Here is a 16,020-nt window from a genome sequence, read left to right as displayed (position 1 = left end):
CTGGGATAATGAAATTGGTTATTTCAGGCCCGATTCGCACCAGTTGAAGGAAAAAATGCACGGCCCATAATGCTGCCATGTTTTGGTAGCACATAAACAGACAACAGCGTTGTGACTGCTCACATCATATGAAAGAAGTGGTATTTTGGTACATTTTAGTTCTCATAGTGCAAATCCTTTAATCAGATACATTGTTGGGTAAAACGTGTGTTAATAAAGTTGTGTTTCTTTCTTTTGTTCCTTGTGATGCTACACCCGGATTGAGGAGGCACATTGAGGCTGGTTTGAGCTTTGTGACCTTTTAAGGAGCACATGCCAAGATGTTTTCACAGGTACACTACAGCATGTCGGCGACGTCGGCAACGATTACACACAGGTTGCCACAGAAAACGTAATTAATTGCGAATCATATCTTTTAAATTGAAAAATAATGAAACTGCTTGTTTAGGCATAAATTGGCCTTAACTGGAGCATTTGATCCCGTAATTAATTAATTGATTGTAATTAATTGCAAATGTTTTAATTAGTACTATTTAGGTATGGGGGTGGGGCTATTTTGTCATGTCGAACTATTCCGCTGCAGACAAACCAGGACCTGAGGGCAGAAACATGAAACTGAGGATGTAGGCAGGAGGGGTGGGTTCTTGCGTCTTTGACCACTGCCCCCATGTATTGACCAGTCAAAATGCAGCCAGTGGTCAATACACTCAGACCCAATTAAAGGCTACTTCCTGAGCACAGTCAGAGATGTAATTACATTTTCTTCATACAGTGGAGAAACATGCAATATGTGCATGTGTGAGAACATGTTTTACATTCACTTATTAAGTTTATTTTACGAGGTAGGTTTTCTGATAACTGTTGTTGCTCCCTGAGTTGGCTGCATTTATTAAAAAACAACGACTGCCAATATAGATTTGTAATTCAGGGTGGAAAAGATTTAATGAACATTATATATGTACTGAGGTTTTATCATAAGTGTGAGAACTGTAGTGCATTTAAATCAAAACTTACTCAACTAGACAAGCTACAAAATTCCCCATTTTAGGCATGAAAACCCCTTTTTTCTCCAGAAAACTGTTTGTTTTTCTATGCATAATATTAACGAAACCCATGAAAGTTTAAATATGTACTTTTCAGTCTTATAATTTCTTTGCTTTGGTCATTGCTGAATGGATATTGGTACAGTATGTCATGGCTGGATGTAATGTTTATTAATTTGCATTAAAATACATTAGATCCCTATCTTTGATAAGCCATTAGATGACAAAAAGCCAAGGTTGTTGATGCATTACTGATGTAAGTGAGCATCATTTTAACCTGTTTTATTAATCATTTGCATTTTGCTGAATTGTCTAATTTTATTGTTATGTTTTATATGTATAGATAAAAATAATCCATCCTTTCATTCCCTTCAACCCCAGCATAGGTTGTCGGTTAGCTGTTAAACCTTACACCCAATGACTGTTGTTTACTGAAATCTTTTATAAGCACTGAGCATGAGGGACGTGTTTCCGATATTCCAAGGATTTTAAACTTGTATTTATTCAAGGCACTCTGACTGAGAGCCAAGTACTCCTTTGCAGCTACATCTTAATCACTAACTTACACTTGTTCACACCTGAAAGCTGCCTGATGCAAACACATTTTAATCTACTGGACACTGAGCGGCTCCACTGGAGCAGTCAGATGTAATTCGGCTTGCCTAAGTACACCTTGGTTGAGATAATGACAAAATAATAAAAGCATAAGTGGCCAGTAGATTTGAGGCTCACATTTTGTCTAATGACATATACTGAATTTTCACTTTCACTACACAGACACAACCTACAAGTCTGGGGATGAAACTGGGCCACTGATTGCTTTCAATCTAACCAGTCAGTACTTTTTTTATATCCATGACCACAGTCGTGACCACACATAATTTAACAATAAGGATCCTCTTGTGGGGTTGGAAGAACCATGATGCCTTTCTTAACTAAACCAATCGCTTTTTGTCCCTAACACTAGACCCCAAACCACATTTTCATTATTAAACTATTGTGAAACTGAGTCACCCACCGGTGTGTTGTGTAGTAATTAGGGGCCACATCTCTCAGGAATGTCAGAGCACAATCTATTAACACCTCCAGTAACCAAAATAAATGTTTACATTTGTTATGATGAGTAATTTAACTTTTATCCAAAGTCACCTAGAAGTAAGGAAGACACACCAAGAGCAACTTGGGGATCAGTGTCTTGCCCAAAATCACATTAACACGTGGCTCAGAGAAGGCAGGGATTGAACTACCAAAGCTGTAATGGATGAACAAGCCAAGTTGCCTCCTGAGCTACAGGCTGCCCATTAAGTGTAGTGTCTTAACTCTTGTTAAAAGAGCATGGAGTTCATCTCAGCTCAATTCAATTCAATTAAGTTCAGTTGAATTCAGTTCAATTAATTCCAATTTGGTTGGATTCGATTCAATTCAATTCCATTCAATTCAATCTAATCTCTAAATTGCCTTTATAAATGGTGTGTGTGAATGGTTGTTGGGGGCCATGCTGAAACATCCCAGGTTCTTGCATTCAGGCACTCGAACCTTATCAAACAGGGGTCTGCAGCTGGGAGGGGCTGCTGCGTGACGACTGCACCGCCTGTGAGTCCTTTGGGATGTGCCTCAGTTAGAAGAGTGTTAACAAAATGCGTTTATCAATTTGATTGGATATTAATGCAAGTTGGTTTGCCAAGTGACTTTCAAATTCATGTAGGATTCATTAACCGATCTACTTAGAAAGTGCTCCCGAGCTACCGGTAGGTCGCGAGCGATTTTTGGAGACCCCTGCATTAAAATATCTAAATGCACCAAGTGTGTGGCACAAAACCCCCGACTAACAAAATCAATTTAATACTAACATAAGTGGCAGGTAGATTTGAGAAAATGTGCCAGCTATTGTGCCTGTTTGACCAAAAACATCATTTCTCACTTGACACTGGCAACATTGTGTTTTTGCATTCCAATTTAGTTCTATAATTTGTAGCCTTAGACTTTATGGCCTAAGTACACTCTCCGATATTTTCCAGTGCCCGTGCTTGTCATATATTTCCAGTAAACGGCATAGCAATATGCATTAATGCACCATATCCATTGAACTGAAGTGGCTACTGTGTTCTTTAGACCAAGCAAGTGGGTGTTAGTCATTAGTCATTACTGGGGTTGCTGTTGATTTTCTCTGTGTGTGGGTAGGGGATGTATATTATGAGATTAATGCACTGATCCTCATACACAATCATCACCGTTGTAATTAATGCAGGACTGCAGGTTGGCTGAAAGCTCACTTCTTTTTGGTCTTTGAAAACTCTCTAATGCAGCTTCGAACAAGATAACTTATTATGATTCTTCTCTGTCTGACGAGCCTCCTAAAAGTTTATGATCTCATGTGTTAAAAGGTCAACTGTGGGCTTCCATAACCAGCTAACGCAACTACATAGGCTGTTTTAGTGATAGCGCTATTTGATGTCCTTAAATATATATTGAAAGAGAGGTTTGGGCCTTACTTTCATAGTGTTAGGCAGATTATTATAACAACACAGGAAATATACACAACAGAGTCAGACTAGACCAGAAACACGAGTAGCCACATTTTCAGAAAGGTCATAAACAAGCCAACATTATCTGAAACAGTGTCTCCACAACTTTTTGGCTTGTGAACGCTATGAACAAACCAGCATCTACTTGTGAACCTTGTGAAAGCCTTAGAGTGAACATGAGCAGTGCAACTCGACACTTAGATTAAACTAAAATGTCTTCTTCTCACTAGCGGTGTCCTCAGATTCATCTTGAGGCCTTTATTTTGAAGCTCACCGATCTGAGCAATTAACCTTTCGTGCATAGTGTTACAGGCCCCAAACAACAGAGACCTGTAGACAGGATATATACCCTGTTTCAGACAGGAAAAAGTAGAGACGGGAGACGTTAGTTGTGTCCGTTCAATCAGGCTGTTTCTGTCTTTATTAAACAAGCATATTTTATTCTCATTTGACTCTTCTGTTTTGTTTTTATAAACATTTTTCTCTATTTCACAACAACTCAATTCAACATGTTTCCATTAACATACATTGTGATTTCCATCTCACAGGTTAATATACTGTAACTTACAAACAGAGTCTGGAAATACAGTGCAGTACTGTTTAACATTAATAGTATTAATTCACCACTATAGATTGCATTAACAATACTTACTTTGTGTCTGCTATACTAGCTCTCACTATACACTACCTCAGTAATCCTGTTACTAGTTAAATTCAGCCTATTGATCAATTTTTATGTTTTACACATTTGCAAACATTTCAACAAAGTAGTATACAAAATAACCCACTGGAACTCTGTGCTGAAAACAATACAGAACAGGAAAAATTCGTTATACAACCCATATTCCTCACTCTCGGTCTCACATACAACTTAATTACACATGAATTATATTTCTAACAAATGTCCAGGAGTCTTTAGTCCACACAGAAACACTCACAATAAAACCGCCAATGGTATCGTGTTCACACACGGAAGCTAGCAAAACTTTACTTCGACAAACAACTAATTTTAGGCTTTAAACGCTGCTCAAATGTGTGTTTATCTCCTCAAACCTAACCGTAGTTAGCTCAAAAAGACCTTAGACATCCTATGGAGTATGTTGTGATTAAAATACACATGCTACTAACCTGTTTCAGACAGGAAAAAGTAGAGACGGGAGACGTTAGTTGTGTCCGTTCAATCAGGCTGTTTCTGTCTGAGAAGCAGAGGCCTGAAGGCTACGTTCAACTAGCGCTCATTTTGATGAATGCTCCACCTAGTGGCGTAACTTGACAATTACAATGAAAAGCTTGAAACCTAAACCCATGGTAAATGTTCAGAAATTTAGCCTCTCTGCACCAAAATACAAAAAAAAACACATAATCCTAATCAACAATTGTGACCAACCACTGGTGGGTGTCACACACTCCCCAACAAAAATAAACTGGCTCCTGACATTTTCATGTATAACTCATTCACTCAATATAAACTAAATTTAGAACTTTAAGTACTACTCAACCCACTTTCTAAACCTATGTACATCAACTTATGAACCAACCCTGTTACGTATAAGAGTGTGGTAAATATACTGGTGACATGTGGTGACGTGAAGGAACCATGTGAGGCATCCAACAGTATGGCTGCATGTCCCAAAGTGTTGTGTAGGGTGTTATGTACACATCTGTACTATTCACTGATGGGTGTACTTGATGTGAAGGCTGGCCTAATGTATTGTAAGTGAAAAACGTTACCGGTCGCCTGTCTCTATTAGACCTTCTGAGCGTCTGCTCCGCTGCTTCCGAGGTCCGACTTGGTCCTGCTGGTGTCTTGTTCAGAGCAGGTGACTCAGCTGCACTCTCACTCTCTGTAGAAGAATTGTGGATGGCTTCCGACTCTCCATCTTCCATATTGTAGTCCTCTTCCCCTCTACTTGCACATTCTTGGTCCTGATGTCCACTGTACTGTTCTTGTCTTTGCTCATTTATCAGTTTAGTAGGTGATTTGACCTTGTGTTTCAAACTTCCTCCTCTGATAGGGTGTTTATAGTTGGCAGTGGCACGTGATTCAGTGGGAGAAGAACCCACAGGAGCAAAGATAGGTTCACTAGAAGGGAAAGCATCTGTTCTATTTCTATTTCTCAGGTCATATCGTAACTCATAGTAGACAGAGTTATCATCATCATCAGAACTTGTCTCACTGTGAGATTGTGGTTTTGTCTCTTTGCTGCTTGTTTTTGATCTCGTTCTCTGCTCAAGTGTTGCTTTTGTTTTTCCATTGTCTGCCGGGAGATCCAAAGGTAGATCGTTGACAAGATGCAACAAGTTACGATGCAAGACACGTGATCTCTTCCCATCCATTTCTGAGACAACTTTGTAGACTGGATTGTCATTAATCTGCTCTTTTACAACATAGATCATGTTCTCCCAATATGACCTCAACTTTCCAGGACCACCTCGTTCACCCAGGTTTCTTACCAGTACCCGATCTCCTGGTTGCAGTACTACTCCCTTGATGTGTTTGTCATAGTATTTCTTACCACGGGCACCTGACTTCCTGCTATTTTCTGATGCTATCCGGTAAGCTTCGGTCATCCTCTCTGCCCATTTTTCTGCATAACCCCTTGCTGTTTGGGGCTCTTCATTTGTAGATAGCCTGAATAACAGATCTATTGGCAACCGTGGATGTCGGCCAAAGAGCAGAAAGAAAGGTGCATACCCCGTTGCTTCATGCCGTGTACAATTGTACGCATGCACAATCTGAGGGAGAAAGTCTTTCCACCTTTCCTTTTCCTTCTCTCCTAGCGTCCTGAGCATTTGCAACACTGTGCGATTAAATCGTTCAGCTGGATTGCCCTGGGGGTGATAAGGTGTTGTTCGTGAGTGTCCCACTTTACTCAGCTGTTGCAAAGTCTGAAATAGCTCATTCTCAAACTCACGCCCTTGGTCGTGGTGCAGCTTTAAAGGATAACCAAACCTGGGGATGTAATCATTGAAGATCTTTTCCGCTGCTGTTTTTCCAGACTTATTGCGGGTTGGGTAAGCCTGTGCATATCTTGTAAAGTGGTCTATGACAACTAAGATGTATTGGTATCCTCCCCTACTAGTCTCCAGGTGCAGGTAGTCAATGGAAACAAGCTCCATGGGTGAGTTTGTGACGATGCTAGACATTGGGGCTCTTATGTGCGTCGCTGGCTTCTTTTGCTTTATACATGAGCACTGTCTGGTAACATATGCTTCTATCTCTTTTCTCATATAGGGCCAATAAAATCTCTGTCGTGCCAAAGTAAGAACTCGTTCAATACCAACATGCCCCATGTCATTATGTAAGTGTTTCAACACTAGTGATTTTAAGCTGGCAGGTAGAACTAGCTGCCGTCTCTCCGGGGTCTTACGATATAGGATCCCATCTTCAATGCATAGTTTTCCCCATTCATGCATCATTTTTTTACTTGCTCCCTTTACACTACGCTTCATGTCATCTGTGAGTGTTTTTTTTGACTCCTTCATTTTCATTATTTCGCCTATCACTGAATCATCTCGTTGAGCTCTTTGCAGTTCAGCGGGATCCATAGGCAACAAAACATCTCTGCTGCTTGCTTCAAGCTGGTCACCCTGTGAGATTGTCAGGGCGGCAATCCAGGCAACATCCTGATTTTTACTTGCCCTGCAGCCTTCCCATGTAGTAGTGACAGCTTCCCCAACCAGTTGCTCCGTACACTCTTTCATATATTTGTTGATGTCAAGAGGGCATCTAGAAAGAGTGTCTGCATCAACATTCACTTTTCCAGGTCGATAACGTATGTCAAATCTGAAATCAGACAGTTCCCCCACCCATCTGAAACCGACTGCATTCAATTTGGCTGTACTCATGACATACGTCAAGGGATTATTGTCTGTATAGATAGTGAAATATGGGGCATAAAACAAATAATCCCTGAATTTCTCGCAGACAGCCCACTTTAGAGCAAGAAATTCCAACTTGCCCGAGTGGAGCCGATAGTTTTTCTCGGCTGGTGTGAGGGTCCTTGAGCCATACCCAATCACCCTGAGTTTGCCGTTCTGATTTTGGTAAAGGACTGCTCCAAGCCCTTTGTCGGACGCGTCTGTGTGAAGCACAAATGGCAGTTCAAAGTCTGGATAGGCAAGAACAGGTGGATTCGCCAGCATATCAATTAACTTACACAGTGCCTCTTGGTGTCTCATTGTCCATGTAACTGGAGTCCTAGATGGTAACTGTGCACCTCTGACTTTCTGTACACCATGTCTCCCTCCCATCTGCACCTCAGGATTCACCTTTGGTTGCAGAAGTTCATAGATTGGTTGGGCCAGTCTGGAAAAATCTTGGATATATGAGCGGTAGTAGCCCAAAAACCCAGCAATTCTTCGCACGTCTCCCACAGTGTTTGGCGTTTTATCCTTCAGGGCGTACACTGCCTCCAAATCTTTGGGATCAATACGCACTCCTTCAGCCGAGACCAAGCGACCAACATACCTCACCTCCCGTTTGAACAAGTCACACTTTGTGGCCCTGAGTTTGACTCCATGACTCTGTAGGGCTCTAAGGACTTTCCTCAGTCCTTCAACATGGTCTTCAAACGTGCGAGCATAACATAAGATGTCATCCAAGTATGGAATGCAGCACTCATCTCGCAGGGGGGCAAGCATTTCTTCCATACTGCGTTGGAATGCAGCAGGAGCATTTGTTAGCCCAAAAGGGATTCGCACCCACTCGTACAGGCCCCAGGGGGTTATGAATGCAGTTAAGTGGCGTGAACCCTCAGCAATAAAGCCCTGGTGATAAGCCTTTCCTTGATCTAAAATGGAAAACCAACTGTACCCACCCAGGGTGTCTGTAAGGTCCTGGATTCTTGGCAATGGATGCCGGTCTGGTACTGTGTGTTGATTGAGAAGGCGATAATCGACGCAGAGTCTGAGTGTTCCATCCTTCTTACGTACACAGACAACAGGTGCTGAGTACGGAGATTTGGACTTTACAATCCACCCCTTTGCCAAAAGATCCTCGATGTACTCCTTGACTTCCTTGTAAAGGGGTTTTGGAATGGAGGTGTAAGCTTTCTGAATAGGCGTGTTATCTTTCAGTGTGATGCACATCTCTAAACTCGGGATACACCCCATGTCATTGTCGTCCCGTGCAAATGCGGCTGATTCCTCTCGCAGCATTTTCTTGACAATTTTCTGCTGGTCATCACTTAAGTGACTGACATCCACTGGTGGGTCCCATGTTGATGTCCCACTACTTCCCGCATCCTGCTGTGCGGCAGAGGACTCCTCACTGCTGGTTCCCTGGGGGGTATGTGACTCAAACAAGTTCAGTTCTTTAGTCTCAATTACTTTCGCTACTGGTTCAATGCTCCCCAAGACAGTCCTGCAGTTCAGGGTTATACTGTGCTTGGTACGGTTGCTAATGGGAACTGTGACGTAAGAGACTTTCGCCTGAGTGATTTCAATTAGACTATCCCCAACATCCAACTGTTGTAGCTGTGGATTGTCCTCATGAGGTTCAAAGAGCACAAGTGAATTTGACGTGTCAAATGTGGAGGGTACTTTACACTTAACATTTCTAACTTGACCAGCTGGAATAACTACATCATACTGCCCCAGTCTCAGCTTGCCATGACATGTACCCTTGTCATTGCTGAGTTTCGTCTGGATTAAGTTGACAAGTGCAGTGGCTTGGTCGCAGTGAAGATTCATTGCACCACGTATGAGTTTCACCAGAGCAGGGATGAGGTCTGTATCGCCCTTTGGTCCTAATACTAGCTGCTCAATTACATTAAAACCGATCAGAGGGGCATCCAGAGGAACACTGCTCACCAGGAAGGGCACTTGTATTGACAGATCTGGGTCACTGTTGTCTGGAAGACTCACAACCACTCCTATCCAACCATCATAAGGTAGTGGCTGTCCATTCACAGCCAGCACACTCAAGTCTTTTTTTCCTATGAGTTCAGCTAGTGGCCGTAGCTGGTGGTCAGGGAGGTAGGTCTTTATCCACTGGCGGTCGAGGAGGCTAACTTGTGCTCCAGTGTCTAATAAACAGTCTACTGCATAGTTGTGAATGTAGCATTTGATTCGACATTTCCTCCCAACTAGCTGAGCTACAGTCTCACGGGCTTCAGTCTCATGTTCTGTGAGCAAGGATGGCACATAGCTTGTCTTCACATTTGCAGTTTCCTTCTGACCAAGCTCTGATTTTGTGGTGTTTGGCTGCCCGCTGCTACTTGGTGTATGTGCTTCAGCAAGTAAGTGACTGGAGCTCTGTCTCTGTACTCTTCTGAAACATCCAACTGCCCTATGCCCTGCCTCTCCACATATGAAGCAATGACTACATGAACTCATGCCTCCTTCAATACATCTCGGACAGCCATACTTCCTTGGTGTTAACTTGGGCTTGCTTTGTTTAGTATGAATACACTGGTAAGATGGTTCTTGGACCCTATTAGCTGCGAGAGCTTCAACCACTTTAGTCAGAGCATCAATTTTGGCATTCAGTTCCTCTATGACTTTATTTTTACTATTTACTTTACCATCTGATGTACTTTCAATGTCTCTTTCAGTAGTAAGTTGAGCACTATGAGCATGAGTTACCTTTTGACGAGAGGTTGCACCGAGTCTGCGCTGCCTTTCGCTCTCCTCACTGGATACTTTATTCACCTGCCGTATTAGTGCTTCATCTGTCACACCATAGTCTGAGAGAAGGGGTTTGAGTTCAGTACGAACATCTGCGTATTTTGGGAGAAGGCCCTGATGGATGGTGCGCAGGAACACATTTTGCACTGTGCGCGGTTCATACTCAATGTCCATGTTATCTTGTTTAGAAGCAAACATAACTTTCTGTTTTAGTCCTATCATCCTGTATAGGAACTGTTGGGGGCTCTCATGCTCATGTTGTTTAGTGCTCATTAGTTCCTGGAAAAGCTCACTGCCGCTCTTTTCACTCAAGTGTGACCTTAGGAAACTTTTGAGCTCTGTGAGGGTTAGGTCATCTTTGTTGATGAGCATGTCTTTAAACTGTCCTGGTTTGATGATGCGCAGCACCCCTTGGATGATTTCACTGTCTGTGTGCTTTGCTTTGTGTCCCTCATCAATCTGTTTACACAGCCCATGATAGCTGATGTCAGATGTACTGTCCCCAACCTGGCCCCCATGGACTTTAAACTCTCTACGCTGGAGGAAGGATAAATCCCTTAAGGAGACCATACTATCAGGCCTACGTTCGATGTGGTCTAATGGGGCTGGACTGTGATGTCTAACTGCTGTCGAGGGTTGTGGTTGTGTAGCTGTTAAGATGGGCTTTATTTGGACCGGTGACGCTGTCTTAAACTCAGCCAATCTTCTACCTAGAGCCTCATAATTAGTCATTAGCTGTTGGTACTCGACTACTTGTGGGTCATCAGAATGCACAGGATACGTGTCATCGGTATTATTCTTTACACTGCTCTGCTCTGACAATCTAGTAGGTGGGGATGCCAGTGTCATAGTCTCATTTTCACTGCCTGACAATATAGATTGAGTGCATCTAACAGCACGACTAGACATAAGATCAGTAATGGCATCTCTCATGGATAGCAGATGGGAAAACCCCTGATCCTCTAAGTCGAGCAATGCCTGACAGTTCAAGTAAGTACATATGTAGTCAAGGCAACTCTCCTCATCACCCGGTATTACACTTGAAGGATCCAGGTCCTCTACTAGTGTGATATTCTCAAAAATTTGAAAGAGTTCCTCTGTTGTTAAAGCATGAAGGCTTTTCTTTATCTTCCATATTAACTCTTTTCTTCCGCTGTCATCCATGATGTTTCCCCTGATAAGTGATATCTCAGTTTAGCAATTTCCAGCAGGCTGTGCTGTCCTCCTCCAACTGGGGTTTCTCTCTAGCCCTTAGTCCTCGGGTTACCTCAGTTGCGCACATGCAGCTTTACCATGCTGGTTCTGTGATGTCTGCCTTGGGTCTGTAGAGTTAAGGATCAGCACCAGCTCTCACCAGATGCCGATCCCAGCGGTGCCTCCAAAATTATGTTACAGGCCCCAAACAACAGAGACCTGTAGACAGGATATATACCCTGTTTCAGACAGGAAAAAGTAGAGACGGGAGACGTTAGTTGTGTCCGTTCAATCAGGCTGTTTCTGTCTTTATTAAACAAGCATATTTTATTCTCATTTGACTCTTCTGTTTTGTTTTTATAAACATTTTTCTCTATTTCACAACAACTCAATTCAACATGTTTCCATTAACATACATTGTGATTTCCATCTCACAGGTTAATATACTGTAACTTACAAACAGAGTCTGGAAATACAGTGCAGTACTGTTTAACATTAATAGTATTAATTCACCACTATAGATTGCATTAACAATACTTACTTTGTGTCTGCTATACTAGCTCTCACTATACACTACCTCAGTAATCCTGTTACTAGTTAAATTCAGCCTATTGATCAATTTTTATGTTTTACACATTTGCAAACATTTCAACAAAGTAGTATACAAAATAACCCACTGGAACTCTGTGCTGAAAACAATACAGAACAGGAAAAATTCGTTATACAACCCATATTCCTCACTCTCGGTCTCACATACAACTTAATTACACATGAATTATATTTCTAACAAATGTCCAGGAGTCTTTAGTCCACACAGAAACACTCACAATAAAACCGCCAATGGTATCGTGTTCACACACGGAAGCTAGCAAAACTTTACTTCGACAAACAACTAATTTTAGGCTTTAAACGCTGCTCAAATGTGTGTTTATCTCCTCAAACCTAACCGTAGTTAGCTCAAAAAGACCTTAGACATCCTATGGAGTATGTTGTGATTAAAATACACATGCTACTAACCTGTTTCAGACAGGAAAAAGTAGAGACGGGAGACGTTAGTTGTGTCCGTTCAATCAGGCTGTTTCTGTCTGAGAAGCAGAGGCCTGAAGGCTACGTTCAACTAGCGCTCATTTTGATGAATGCTCCACCTAGTGGCGTAACTTGACAATTACAATGAAAAGCTTGAAACCTAAACCCATGGTAAATGTTCAGAAATTTAGCCTCTCTGCACCAAAATACAAAAAAAAACACATAATCCTAATCAACAATTGTGACCAACCACTGGTGGGTGTCACAATAGCAGTGTTGTTTTTACCAGTATGACCGGTGACCTAAACTATTAGAATAAGACTATGCAACATGAAGAATATGCAAGCACAGGCTCCTGTATACGCAACTGACTGACGTTAGAAAATGTGCAAGTGAAATCCTGTTTCTGTGGATGCTACAGTCGTGCTCAGATTGGTTATAACTTTTGCACAGGCTCCTTGTCTCTTACCTTTTATTACTTTTCTCAGCTTCAGCCCAGCCAGGTAAATATGGCCTCAAAGCAAACAATACACATAAATTTTACAGGAGAGCGCCACATGAGAAAACCGAAAGGAAACTCGCACCAGACTCGTATCCTGTTTCGGGTGACCTTGTCCATCAAAGATCCACATCCTACACGGTCATAAAATTGCTTCATGCTCCAGCAAACGGTTATTAGCTTGGATTATATTTATATGATTCCACTTTTTTTTTTTTTTTAACTTTGGCTATGTTTTTATTTATCATGACACATTTCTAAACTTGTGCATATGTTTATTTTGAGGTGAGGAGTTTTTAAACGCCCCTGAGTTCTTTTCCTTTATCTTTTCTGCATAATCTGTCCTTTTTTTCTTCTTTGCGTTTTATCTACTTTCCACATGCACCTGTAAATAAAAGCTCAGTCGACAACACACTGCAGCTGGGTAAAGAACTGGAGTTGGAAATAAAGTCGACCAGGACTGTGACAAAGCAATCATGATTTCTTGGGGAGCACTAGAGAGTCATCTCAGCCAGTGTCTTGCCTCTAATGTGAATAAATTTAGAACATGGTAAGTGACATTTTCGTCTCTGAAACTAAACAATATATTTAAAGGAAATGTGAAATTTAAAACACACAAATGGATTTTAGCTTAGCGACACCCCATTTACTCCAGATTAGAGAGAACTGATGAATATTCTTTAAATAGAAATGTGCCGTAGTGCATTTACAGTTTTATTAATGTTTCTTATTAAAGTTAAGTGAGACCTGCACTGATAACTTAAACTCGGCTCCATCTGCGTCCTGTTGACTGACTGACTTGCACTCTCTGCTATTTAAAGTGTGTTTTGCAAAGGCTTGTGTTCAGCACCAGTAAAAAAAAACAAAAAAAAAAACATACTTTCAATCTGCTGCTTTTGAAAATGCACTGTTCAAAACTGCAAAGCCGTCTCAGTGGCTTTGCGTTATTGCACATATCATTTCAAAAATCGCTCTGGACCAAAAATCTACATATTATAAAAAAATGTATTTAAAATGTGAAAAAAAAATTATTACGGCAAATTTGAAATCTCCTCGACACAAATAAGAGAAACGAGGACAGTGATTTCCTCTCTCTCCATGTACAGTATCTCACTGTTTATCTATCTATAGCTGTCTGTATTGTCCTCCATCCCCTCGTGCTGCTGTATTCTAATATCTCATTTGTCCACTGCGCTTGTCTGTGCTGCTCCAGTCTTGTCAGCGAAAGGTCACTCTGGCCCTCTAAGCAGAGTGCACACTTTCTCCAGGGAAATTAATGGCTTGAGCCTGCAATTGCAGCCTCTCTCTTTCTTCGTAATTTGCTGGCATTGACTCGCAGGATGCCTTCAAAAGGTAAACGTACACTTGGCCACGTATGGAGGCTAGAAACAGATGGACACTCGTCTTGTGTTGACGAATTCAGAAACTCGAGGGTGCTTCTAGGGTTCTGTCTTTTTTTTTTGTTTTGTTTTTTCACGGACAGTGAAAAGAGCAGGTGGAGCAGATGGAGATTTCCCAGACTCTGTTCCTCTGTGTAAATATTATAATATTACATTTTTGTGTGACGTTTGTGTGTGTGCACCCACAACAGTTTGATTTAATTTTACTGCATATAGTGGACGTGTCAGTGGGAGGTTTGTGTAGCCGTTGCGACAGCCACCCACCCACTTTCTAACATTCTGTTATTGATGACATTCTCATCCTCCCAGACAATCACCGGGGATACATGGACAGACGATGGAAATATGTCTTCATTGTCCTGTCAGGATGGTTTACGGGCAGTTGATGTTCAAACGCCCAGCTCTGTCTCCAGAATGATTGATCAGATGAGTGGCGCAGAGTTGTGGGAGTTTGTGATGAGGGCACGCCAACCTTCACACGGGCATAAATCGGAAGCACTACGTTAATTAGCTCAAGATAGATCGAGGCACAAAATGTAAAGGTGACACTTTTATACCTCACAAACACTGTTCACAGTGCAGTTACACTTTTATAAAACAATATCAATTACTGGCTGGGAATGAAAAAAGTCATACATCTCGCAGTGGAGCCTACAAACTTGATATGATAGAGCTATTTCTCCTGGAGAACGGTGCCTTTGTCTTCTCTCCACGTTTCTGACTATATTCATTATATCAGAGCTAAATACAGCCTCGACTGTCCAGTTGTTACATTAGGCCCCAGCGGAAGTCTCGCTGGGCTCGATAAATCACACATGTAGATACTAATGAAGGTCTTCAGACCATTTATAAGTCGTCTTCTGGCAGTGGGGCAAAAGGGGAAAGGATGGTATCTGTTCAGGATGATTTGTTTTCAGACCCACAAAAGGCAATTTTAATGAAACTTAGAGCAAAGTGGTCAACTAGGCATCATTCAGGAGAAGCTGGGTTTCTGCCAAGACCAGAGTTTTGAAAAAGAAATAATTAAATTTCGAATAGGCTCTGAAATTGAGCAGTGGAATTGTTAACAGTCTGTTAATAAATTAAGACAATTTGGTCTTTAGAACATGTTATTTTTGAATATCAAACTGTTATGGCCAAAGCCAATTATACCATCTTTGCGTCAGTTCGTCTGTAACTACAGGCGTAAAAATTTATAATAACTTACCATTATTCAGAACAAGATGGCTTGTATAATAAAAAATAATCACCCCCTTGGGAAGTTTCTACCTTATATTTAAATCAAGGTTATTTTAATTTGGGTTTCTTACACTGATCAACAACAAAAACCCTTTTATCTCAAAGTGACACAGTTACTTTACTAAGTATTTTATCTCTTTCAATATCTGTTTTCATTTCAGTTTTTATTTGGATTCTATGTGGGGCTGAGCAGGGGTAAAGCAGTTAGGGTTGTTACCTCAAAGCTGCCCAAATGACCCCCCACCAGCATTAGAGGCGTAGACAATGGATGGATAATTCAACGTTTGGATGCGCAGAACTCAAAATTCTACTTCTTAATTGCTGAGCTAATAAAGTTTTCTGAGCTACATCAGCTCTCACACTGAAAATAACATACTTTATGCATGAGTTGTGCAAACCTGTGATGCTGTTTTGACGCAGTGCAACCTACATGCTTTTACAAACGTCACTTAGACTGTCAGTAT

At 41.4% G+C, this 16,020-nt stretch overlaps 1 protein-coding gene across 2 annotated transcripts; it reads right to left on the bottom strand.

The window, feature by feature from the left end:
- Positions 1-3,879: 3,879 nt before the first annotated feature.
- Positions 3,880-12,678, bottom strand: LOC137136657 (uncharacterized). Of its 2 annotated transcripts, none has more exons than XR_010915613.1 (2): positions 4,697-12,678; positions 3,880-4,368 (listed from the first exon to the last, which is right to left on the bottom strand). XR_010915613.1 is itself a non-coding variant. In XM_067522261.1 (2 exons), exon 2 carries the CDS (start codon positions 11,360-11,362, stop codon positions 5,111-5,113), a length of 6,252 nt encoding a protein of 2,083 aa, XP_067378362.1. In that variant the 5' UTR covers positions 11,363-12,081; positions 12,410-12,678; the 3' UTR covers positions 3,880-5,110. The 2 variants fall into 2 exon arrangements, 1 of the variants encoding a protein (XP_067378362.1); XM_067522261.1 differs by having other exon boundaries at positions 3,880-12,081; positions 12,410-12,678.
- Positions 12,679-16,020: the final 3,342 nt, after the last annotated feature.

Source organism: Channa argus, chromosome 11, assembly GCF_033026475.1.
Source record: "Channa argus isolate prfri chromosome 11, Channa argus male v1.0, whole genome shotgun sequence".
NCBI lineage: Eukaryota > Metazoa > Chordata > Actinopteri > Anabantiformes > Channidae > Channa > Channa argus.
This window is presented reverse-complemented; position numbering and strand designations above follow the sequence as displayed.